Genomic DNA, 11,293 nt, shown 5'->3' on the forward strand with positions numbered 1-11,293 from the left:
AATGATGTTTAATTAAAAGTGAATCTCGAGGCGTAGTCCGTCATCCGATTGTATTACGACAGCTCACTTTGTGACGCCAAGTCGTAAACCGTTTTATCCAACCTGCCAGTGGAAAGAGACATACGGCCTTAATGCTTATAAATTTACAGACGATGACAGTGGGGCTGTTGAAGCTCACTTTCAGTTTATAAACAGTATTATAGTTTTTTTTCACGATGATCATAGAGAATGTCGAAGCCTTGAAATCATGGTTGGCAAAACTTCTGGAACCAATGTGAGTACTGAATTGAAATGACATTAAGGTTAGCATTCATGCTATGTTGCTAGTTAGCCAATGTCGGGCTTGGGGAGGGGGGGTTCTTAGAAACTAATGGCAAATTCTGGCACGAGTTAGCTAACAGCCTTTGGAGCTAGCTGCCTTTTGTAGCTAAAGCAGATATTGGAGTTTTATTTAACAAAGAAATCCAGATTGTGTTGCATATAGTAAATATGTTGCAGTATTACTTTAGGGTTGTCCGATTGGGTTAGCGACTGTTCCATTATAAGTTAATATGACTTATTCTGGTTGGAGGCTGGAACAAACTGATAACAGATGTAGCATAACGTGTAATCTGTCAACCTACTTTTTGTAGGATAGAATTAGATATGACTGCTAAATTAAGCGGTGAGTCTTTTAAACAAACGATAGCAAGCGTTTTGTTAATGAACGTTAGACATGTATGTTCATGTTTACTGTTTGACTTGCCCGGAGTTACGCGCACACACGAACACGCACACGCTCTCCTCCCGTTCATGCACAGTGGTCACTATCTATTTCATTGAGACGCGCACATTGTCCCGAGACTGCACTCCTTGGCTTATGAAAACCTATCTTTTGGCTTCAGTTTGTCCGTAGAATAATGTCAATTTCATGATTACAGACTTGCAAACATTTCTATCATGAAAATTGGTTTGTATATTTATTCTCAATGTGGTCTACTTAGTAATGTAATTAATTCCATATTAATGTGTGAGTTCTAAAAATAGTTTATTTCTGAAGATGTTCACTGCTTGGCTGGCTAAGGTTTTAATTGATTTTACCTCCGTCAAGGTTTGTTAGCAAAATAACCCAAATATTTGGGAGTGATTTTCATGAACCTTTCGAGAAATGTAGATAATAGTTCAAGGCACAGGTGATAATATTGTGGGGATTTTCTGTATTGGAGAGGGACTTTGATCTTACAAAGATCAAGGAACCTGCTATGTTATCTATCTTTGTATTACTGCTACTATACACACACAAACTCTCACACAAGTACATCATATATGTCATATCAGCGTTTATTTCTAGCACGCCCTGGTATATGCTCATTATAACATAGTTAAACGCCGTTCTTCGGACTTGGTGGAGGTCTGCTTTCTTTCTGTTTTGCCTGAGAAGCAGTTGTTTATTGGGTAATTCTGTTTTCTATTCTTGGTTAACAAAATGTTCTGACCTGCAAATGTTTCAAGCCATCTCATTTGATCATTCCTGGAGATTTTTTTCTTTTATTTTTTGGCAATTTTATAAACTGTCTTATTATCTAAAGCACTGGGTAGATGAAATCATGTACATATTGTCATTTTCAGATGTGATGCTGACCCTTCTGCATTAGCTAACTATGTGGTAGCTCTTGTGAAAAAAGACAAACCTGAAAAGGAGCTGAAAGCACTTTGCGCTGATCAGCTTGAAGTCTTCCTGCAAAAAGGTATGAATTGTACATAGTTTCATGTCCCACAATGAATGATCCCATAATATTTGACATATCTATTAACCCAGGTGCTTTGTTTTACTGCTCTGCCCAGTCCAGGCATAGTTACACCTCATTTTTCAGCTTTTCCAGCCTCTCTAAATTGTGTGGCCACTAGAGGGCGAGTTTGTATCCCGTCCACGTTGGTACCAAGTAAAGCATCGCATTGTCAGCTGAAAGCTGATTTTTTTACTGACACAATTTTAGGCTTTAAAGCTACTTTAATCACAGTTACAGACCAGGTTCAATAAATTAATTATGAAATAAGGCCGCAAAGGGATGAATGCACTGAAAACCTTTGTCCAATTGTGTATTTTCAAGGTTTTAGTGTTGAAGAAATATGCAAATAAATTTTGTACACTGAAACAAAACTTCTGTGCTATGTGGAAATCCCAAAAACAGCTTTGTCCCCTGCAAAACTAAAGGCTTGGACTGTGTGCATCAGGTTCCAATACTGGCTAAAACAAGTGTTCCTGATTTATTTGTACTGTTGTCTTCACAGAGACGATGGCATTTGTGGATAAACTGTTTGAATGTCTGAGTACAAAGAGCTACCTTGGAATTCCTTCTGACAAAGATGTTTCTAAAGAGGAGGTCAAACCGGTAGTTGTCAAGTCAGATGCTGTTGAGGTCAGAGTAATACATCGCCACTCTGTCTTCTGATAATTAATTATTATAATCCAATGAGCTGTTGGCTGAAAAGTAAAGCACGGTGTAAATATGCTTCATGGCTTTATATTAAAGAATTTGTTTATTCCCTGAAGCCTGAAACTCCAGAGGAGGACAGAGAAAACAGAAGGAGGAAAAGTCCCCCGAGAAACCGCTCTGACTTCAGTGACTCCAGGTTTGCTTCTAATTTGTATATTTTTCTGCTTGATGTACTTAGCTTCACTGATGTGATGTGGTTCAGAGTAGAGAATGCTGCCAGTTTGCAGAGTATGGGTATGTAGGAAATCCCAGCACTGTCTCTTTTGCCTCTTAAGGGGCTTCTGGTGTTCTGTCCAGTCCCCATGATTATATAATGCACCACCACTGTTTGGAGAAGATGTTTCACATTTGTTTGTATTGTTATATTATCGTTTCATTTCATGACAGTCAGAAAGAGGGATTGAAGCTTGTCCTCTAATTGTACATAGTTTCATCTTTAATATGTATTTGAAGTCAAATATAAAGAGAAGGTGCTCAAAGAAATGTGTGCACTGCATTGTAAAGGCTATTATCAAATAGATTTCAGATACATTCAGAAATATGCAACAGAAATCTATAGTGTTTCCTTCCCTCTCTACAGGGGCCGGGATGACAGGAAACGCGATGAGCGCAAGCGCCGCGACCCTGATCGTCACGGGAAAAGCTTGAGTGACTCCCACCGTGAACGCGAACGGCACGAGCGCCGCAGGGGCAGCCCTCGAGGGAGGAGCTACAGCCGCAGCCGGAGCAGGAGCGGCAGCCGGGGGAAGAGCAGAGACCGGAGAGGTGAGAAAGCTGCACGCCGGGATCAGCTGCACAAGTGCAGGGACTCATGTGGGAGAGAGTTGCTGAAACCTGACAGGAGAGCTGGATGTAACTGCTGTCAGCCATATTTGCAAGGAATTGTTAGAAGGAACAATGTGGACAGCTTTGCATTCCTATCCAAAGGGAACTGATAACATGGGCTGGAACTGGTCTTATTGCTTTCAAGGTTAAATCTGCAACTTCCTGATTGATGTGGACAGAAACTTGTTTACTCCTTAGTTAAAACTTCTTACAAGAAGAATTGATATGGCTATTTATGTTTTTCATAAAAGTTTCTGTTTCCCTAACAGACTTCAAATCAAAGTTTGATGTGGAAAGGAAGGACTCTGACTGCTACAACTCCTCCACCCAGTCTGGCTCCCAGCAGCCTCACCCGCCACCTCTGCTCCCCCTGCCAACACCTCCACACCCCTTTTCCTCTTCGTCCTCGTCAGGAGCTGGAAGCTGTCCCGTAGCAACACCGGCTCACCTCCCCGATAGCACCACAGACAGCTGGTCTGGCTACTACGGTGCGCAGAGGCAAGATGGTGTCAGCAAGCCATTCGGCAGCAAGAGCGCGTCTCTAAAACATCGTTGCAGAGATTATGATGGTAGGAATGGATTAAGGCCTCCTTTAATAGCTACATTTTATCATTCCATCATTTGATCGTTTTTTAACAGTAAGCGCTGTTGTTGTCATTTTGATCTGATGATGGTGTCAACTCTCCCAGCATCTTCTCATGAGATGTATTGTTTTTCTGGTTGGCTCTCAGTGCTAATGACCACTGTTTAGCTCTTATTCAATTCTCCCGAGGCAGCAGTGGATTCAGAATTCTCTACCGTCTCTAAAGCACAGTGCTATCCTTCACAGCGCTCGAGCATGGCCACTAGAGACACTCATCCTTAATGAGGCTATGGGGTAAACCCATGCACTGTTGTCTTCAGCTGCTGTGCTCTACAACTGTTGGTCATTTTAGGTTTTTATGATTCCGCTCTGTCATCTTTATCTTTGTGTTCTTTGTTTCAAAAACAATAAGGTAGTGAGATAAAGTGAGCTGCCTATAATTTTTAAGAGGAATTTGAATTAATAGTTTTACCTTTTTCATTCACAGAAAAGGGATTCTGTGTGCGTGGCGACCTCTGCCCATTTGACCATGGCAACGACCCTCTCGTGGTAGATGATGTCAATCTACCTGGCATTATTCCGTACCCACCCCCGCCGGTCATGCCACCGACCAGCCTGCCAATGCCCCCAATCACAGATCCACTACCTCCACTCAGGATGCCTTCAATGCCCCCCTATGGCCAGCCACCTCCTCCAGGAGTCTTCCCTATGACCAGTAAGCACCAGTGAGGTGTATTCATACCATCCAGTCTGGGTGCTGCTAAATCTGACACTAGTATCTTTCTGCTTGTAGCCGCAGTCTGAGTGCTCACCTTCAGGGCAAGGGGTTGTTTTGTCTGTGGTCCGATTGCAGCCTGTTTCACTGATTTAATTAATTTTTTTTATTTTCCTATAACCTGCACAACTTTTTGACTTGACATTAGCATGGGCTCGTGTCTCCCCCAGGACCCCCATTGATAGCAACAAGTGGAATTGACACCCCCAACCATCAAACAGCCATCACATCTCCTCCTGTTGGACCACCTGGTGTGGGGTTGCCTCCTACTCTCCCTCTTCCTCCTTCCTCTTCCACATCTGCGTCACTTCACCCCCAGTATGCCCAGTCTGAATGTAAGCAGTAGCGTTCTTCCTGTTTAGATTGGGACCGTGGAGACATTACTGTGGCTTTGCATTGATTTCCTGCCCTCTGTTATTACGTTCCATTGAGGCTACAGTGATGAGCGCTGGCCGGGTGATGGCGCTGTTTACCAACCTTAGAAAGACAGTTAACGTTACCCTTGCATGGCCTCATGGAACTGGATGGGTTTTGCGTAATTTCATCCATGAATAATATATTAATGCACTTTTCAGTCCCACTGGAGTAAATCTATTTTTAGTTTCCTTTTTTTAACCTTAATTCAGTTGTTCAACTGCTGTTTCATCTTATTATTTATTATTTTTTATTTTATTTTATTGTATAGTTTTATTATTCAATTATTTAGGATTTCCACAAACTTGTTTCAAGCCAGTTAAGTCTTCAAATGTTGTTTGTAGTTTTCTAATATCATTTTGTTTGGTTACATTTTTCACGTGTTTGCACTGTAGATAATTATGACCCAGAGGGCTACAACCCGGAATCCCCAGCTTTGACTCCAGCAGGCCGTCACCCATACCGTCAATTCATTCCTCGAGTGCAGACGCAGCGCTCCAACCTCATTGGCCTCACATCAAATGAAGGCCAAGGTTCCAGAGGTAGCGGATATGGCACTGTTTTACAGGCTGGTTATTGAGAGGACAAATGCGAGTTCATGTTGGTTTGCCTTCCAGCTGCCAACATTGTGATTCAGACTGAGCCTGCTGTTACAACCAGCAATCCTGGAAATAATGTGCCCCGATTTAACAAGGACCTGGACAGCAGGAAGAGAACAGTGATACCCAGTACAGCTGACGGACCAGCAGCTAAAAAAGCATGGATGGAGAAGTAAGAATTTTTTAAAAATCCCTAGATTCTAAGAGTTGATAATGCGTCTGTGCTGTGGACATGTACCTGAGTTGCTTCCTAAACTAAAACCCCTCCCTTTCAGCCTCTGTTTTCTGGAAACATACAAAGCTCCCCCAGTTAATTTTATCTTGAGAAAATGTAATAATTTGTCCTTAATTTAGAATATAAAAGTGCTGTTTTAAAACATATTAACTATGTAAGTTATCTTGAGTTGTTTCTTAATGATAGCCGGAGAGTGTCGACACTTGAAATTTGATCAAACAGTGTCCTGTCGCTGTTGGTCGCTCACAGATCCAAAGCTTTTGTTTTGCCAAAGCTATAAGACATGTCAACCTACTTGAGATGCGGTCGGCTTCAGTTTGCAGGCAGAAACCTGACCCTTTTCTCACCATCTATTTGTTACCTGCTCCACTTTTCTACTCATGTTTTTGCCAGTCAAATCACTTTTTTGATGTTGGCTTCCGTTCTTTCTCTAAAGCTTTAAAATCGAGGCCTATTCTTGTTTTTTAGGACTAGCTTCAACAACCAGAATAAGACTGGCTTTCCCAAACGATATCATTACGTGAACACCAAGTTGGAGGTGCGGAAGATCCCACGGGATCTTAACAACATCACCCAGCTCAACGAACACTTCAGCAAGTTCGGAACCATCGTCAATATCCAGGTAAAATGCGTCACCTGAGGGGCAAAAACCATGCAGGAAAACCTTGATATCTGTGGCTGATTTGACGAGCGGAATGTGTGACGTTAACCTCTGCTGAAGAGTAAAGGCGTGTTGTACCTTCTCAGGTGGCATTTGGTGGAGACCCCGAAGCAGCATTGATCCAGTACACGAAGAATGAAGAAGCCAGGAAGGCCATATCCAGCATAGAGGCCGTTCTCAACAACCGGTTCATCCGCGTTTACTGGCACCGTGAGCCAGGCACCAGCACCACCCCCCAGCAGCAGGAGCAGAGCTCAGGGGGCCAAGCAGCCACCTCTGCTCCCAGTCCAGCAGCTCAGCACAGCAACATGCACATGGTCAGTTCAACATATATTCATTTTCGCTTGTTTTGAACATCCTTCCTTAAACTCTCATCTTCTTTTATCTGCAGGGGATCAGGCAGCACAATCCTGCCGCCTATGTGTTGAACAAGACTATAGGCAAACGACGATCTCCAGCAGGATCTGCCAACGTCTCAACAACAAATTTGGACAGCCTGGACTCTCGCACCGAGCCAGTTGCTGTGCGTTTAACACCTTTGTTAAATATTGCACTGTTGGTTTTGTCTTTGACTCCTTCATGTCAACTCACTTTTAAATCTGAATATCTCGACTTATGTCAGGTGGCGGCTGCAATGACAAATCCCCCAAAGAGCAACTATCCTCCCACAGCTCTCCAGCCCTCCAAGAGCCTGGGGAAAACTGCCAAAGCCTTAGAAGTGCAGGAAGTCCTCAAGAAGAAACAGGTATGATTTATATTTCATGTCTCAGAGATTGTAGGATGATGATCAATTTTTAGCTTTACATTTTTTTTTGTCTGACGTTTATGCTTATGTCTGTCTCTTTTTTCATCTCAGGAGGCATTAAAGCTCCAACAGGACATGAGAAAGAAGAAGCAAGAGATGTTAAAGACACAGATTGAATGTCAGAAGGTAATACTGCCTATAACCATGCTTTTCCTCCTTTTAGCCACTTGCATTTTCTTATTATTGTGATCCATCTCTTCTAGGCTTTAATAAACCGTCTGGAGAAGAACCGGGGAATGAAACCTGAGGAAAGGGCCAACATCATGAAGACTCTGAAGGAGTTAACTGAGAAGATCACCCAGCTGCAGAATGAAATGAGCCTTATTCCTGCCTCTCAGGTGTCCCACACCAAACCAAACCACAGCCAGCCCAAAACAAAGACTGATGTAAGTTTGCAGACATCTGAAAGCTTCTAAAGTGTTCAGACTTGGAGATGGTCCCGCTTGATGTGTGTGTCTGTGTGTCCAGGCGCAGAAAGAGCTGCTGGATGCCGAACTAGATTTTCACAAGAGGATGAGCTCTGGTGAAGATACAACAGACCTCAAGAGGAAACTAGGGCAACTGCAGGTGGAGGTAATGAACGCACATACCCAGTTTAAGATGCCCTTACGTCTGCGTCTGATTAGCAGCTCCGTTTATGGTATCACATGTACAAGCTTACAGCTCAGATTTGGCTTGTCTACAGCTCGTCTTATGCTCATCCAGCTGCAGCCAAAGATCAGCCAAATGGAGCCTCTGCTAGCCATACCCCTCTTGGCATGGTTGTTTTTGCTGTACCCCCTAGCTACTAAATTAGCTTTCTTCTTTAAAAATGCATAGTATCCCCTCCCCATCCATCTCAAACCCGCCCTCATTCTGAAGATTGAACTTCAGCCGCTTAAGTTAGCCCATAGGAGCCGTTGCTAACAAAGCCGTCAGACACGCTGATGGAGCTGTGTTTCATTAAAGTTTGAGCTGCTCCTTCCTGTAAGAAAATGAGATGACAATGAGAGGGAAGTGAAGGAGGGACAAGTTGGACAAGGGGCGTGGGGAGAGTGCAGAAATGGTCAAAAATGGGTTAAAAAAAACTGTACAGAAACTTGCTGCTGAAGGTCATTTGTAACCTCCTTCCACAATCATGCAGCATAGTCTGGTGCTAACATCTGCAGACAGGTGTCCATGACAGCCTCTTTAAGTGTGTGTGTGCTTGAATAAGAGAACCGTTTCTAACAGCAAACTTCCTGACCTCTTCTGTTGCTAGGCGACTCGATTGGGACTCATCAGACCTCCGACCGGTCGAGGCCGCGGGCGGGGAAAGATGGAGCCCGGGTCAGTGCACGTAGGCCGCGGGAGAAGCCGGAGCCGTGAGATTAGTGGCCGTGGCGGGACCGTGAACCGCATGGTGGTGGACCACAGACCCAGAGCGCTGGCTATTCTAGGAGTGGCGCAGGAAGAGAAGGAAGAGCTGATGCCACATTTTCTGGTGAGCTTTTGGCTATTTTAAGGAAGATTAAGTATGAAAACTGAATTGATTGTTGATTTTTCTCCTTTGTGGATGCAGAAGTTTGGTGAGATCGAGGATTGTCGTGACCAAGACGCCAACACTGTTGTGATGACATTCAAGACGCGAAATGAAGCCGAAAACGTGCGTTGCTTCACTCTAGTCTCCACCAGTTTTAGGTCGCATGAATTGCATCAATTTGAGAAATTTTGGTATTTTTGTTTTCCAGGCAGCTAACCTGGGAGCAAAGTTCAAAGGGCGCGTGCTACAGATTTCCTGGTTCAAGCCCAAGACCCCGTCTGTCACGACAGAGCCAGAGGACGATGAGTCTAAGGACGAGGAGAACAGGGTACAGCAACAGTTCCTCATGAAGGAACATTTATCCACACAGAAAGCGTGACAGGAACACAATATGACTTGAAATCCCTGGAGGGCTAACTTGTGGGAGTTCAATTCACAGATTTTACTTGTACATCTGATTCCAGTACAGCTGAATTATTCACCACAGCTCCCAGTGGGAATACCAAACTGAGCTGTACTAAGAGCATCTTAAGCTTTTGACTAAAATGACATTACTGTCAGCTGAACTGCTTGCTCATACTGTAGCGATTTGAAGTTTCAGTGGAGTTCAGAATGTATCAGAAGGTAGAAATAAAAAAACAGGCGTTTTAAAGGGCCTAAGCAGCACATTTGAAGTGTAGCGTCATGTCCAAGTATTGATGTTAGTATTTTCTCACAGAAGGAAGCCAACTCTTATTTGCCGGGTGAGGAGGAAGAAGAGGAAGACGATGACGACGACGAGTATGAGAGTCGGTCTTGGAGACGGTGAATTGGAAGCAAAAACCCTCATAATTTCAGAGAAATGTCAATGCAACTGGACTCATTATTTTCCAGTATTTTCACTTTTAATCTCCAACCAGAGTTTAAAAAAAATCTTTATTGTACATGAAAATTTCAGAGGGCTGATGGTTTTTTCTCTTTGTCCCTCGACAAGAAAGTCTCACTTTTGCTGAGAACCATAAATACTAAATCCTTTAGAGATGGGAAACCTATGTGTGCTTTGTTGTGCTTGCCAGATGATAAATATCAGTAACGCACAATATTTGTGTGAATAGGTATTTTTACTTGTGTGTGTGTGTTTATATACATACATACACACACACACACATACACACACTGTATTTAATTAGTCTTCTCACCAGTTTTTTTTTAAAACTTGTCCTCGGTTGAGGGACAGCCATTCCTTTACTGATAGAAGACTCCGTTGCTGCAGAGGGACATTAATTTATTTTTTCACTGCACAGATGCACTGTACACAATCCAGATTAGCAGAGTGGCATCGGTCTCATTTGTTTCCATAGGAGTTTGCCAAAATCGTTTTCATGTCGTCCTTTAACTGGCCCGCGTCCACATTAATGCCGGTGCCCACACAGGATGAATCCAAACCATGTTTACAAATGACCACTTGGATGCTCCTCACACAGTCTCTGTAGAGGATGTTTGTGGAGCCACTGCTGTAAATATCAACCTTCATGGGTGTGTGTACATTTTATCTCTCCCCCACAAGGCTGGACTGGTGGCCAGATCAGTGCAAACCAATAATGTGAAATCTGCGTGGATGGGTGTTTGAATGTAATACCTAACTGTTGCTTTTAATACAGAGATCAACCTTTCTTTGCCTTACACGCTCAGCAGAGGCTGGCTTTTTACCAGGTTTGTAATTTACCCTTGTAGATTTTGTAAATGCTTTAAATATGTTGTACATTTAAGTTCCTCCGTTTTCCAGAAGGGCGGGTTTGTGTTAGGTCACTCTGGGCTCAGCCGCAGGACTTTGTTCAAGTTTGTGTTATTTAGTGAAATTTGAAGCGATGACATTTGCACATCAAACTCATGGTTGAGGTTGTGAAATCCTGCATCTTTTTGTTTAGTGGCGTGCTGAATCCTCGGTGTCTGGCATTGTTGTTCAAATGTGAACCCACGTGGTCACCCATGGTCTGTGAATCCAACCAGTCAGAGCATCATTTTCCCGGCTGTACGCATACCTGTTTCTGCCTTTTTCTTTGTTGTTTTTTTTTAAACCAGGATTCACGCTCGTGACTGAAACTTATGGGAAATTTTTCACTTTTTGTACAATATGCTCACATCTCTGTAAAAAGGAAATGTAAAATGTTTATGGGATAATAGTTTTGAATTTGTTACAGTTTATATTTGAAGGATGTGGATGTATTTTCTTCCTGTATTTGGTCTGTAAGGATTTCTAATTCACTAGCATGTGTGCTTTTGCCAATAAAGATGGAGGAATTTAGTGCTTGTAAAAGAGAAGGGGAAAAATGACAAATTTGAATTGGCTCTTAAAAAAAAAAGAATGTTTTGAACTATTAGCAAAAGATCTGAACAGCTAAAGATACAAGCAAGGCATTCCACAGAATCTAACTGTAA

The 11,293-nt window shown here is 42.9% G+C and overlaps 1 protein-coding gene across 2 annotated transcripts; it reads left to right on the plus strand.

The window, feature by feature from the left end:
- The first annotated feature begins 79 nt into the window (after nt 1-79).
- Nucleotides 80-11,293, plus strand: rbm27 (RNA binding motif protein 27). Of its 2 annotated transcripts, none has more exons than XM_011611064.2 (21): nt 80-274; nt 1,609-1,727; nt 2,272-2,399; nt 2,534-2,613; nt 3,058-3,242; nt 3,572-3,871; nt 4,373-4,600; nt 4,831-4,995; nt 5,470-5,616; nt 5,692-5,845; nt 6,377-6,530; nt 6,656-6,886; nt 6,961-7,092; nt 7,192-7,314; nt 7,426-7,500; nt 7,578-7,760; nt 7,843-7,947; nt 8,615-8,836; nt 8,915-8,998; nt 9,084-9,203; nt 9,594-11,293. In XM_011611064.2, exons 1-21 carry the CDS (start codon nt 216-218, stop codon nt 9,681-9,683), a joined length of 3,084 nt encoding a protein of 1,027 aa, XP_011609366.1. In that variant the 5' UTR covers nt 80-215; the 3' UTR covers nt 9,684-11,293. The 2 variants fall into 2 exon arrangements, with proteins under 2 accessions (XP_011609366.1, XP_011609367.1); XM_011611065.2 differs by having other exon boundaries at nt 9,597-11,293.

The sequence above is a fragment of the Takifugu rubripes genome, chromosome 15 (assembly GCF_901000725.2).
Source record: "Takifugu rubripes chromosome 15, fTakRub1.2, whole genome shotgun sequence".
Taxonomy (NCBI): Eukaryota; Metazoa; Chordata; class Actinopteri; order Tetraodontiformes; family Tetraodontidae; genus Takifugu; species Takifugu rubripes.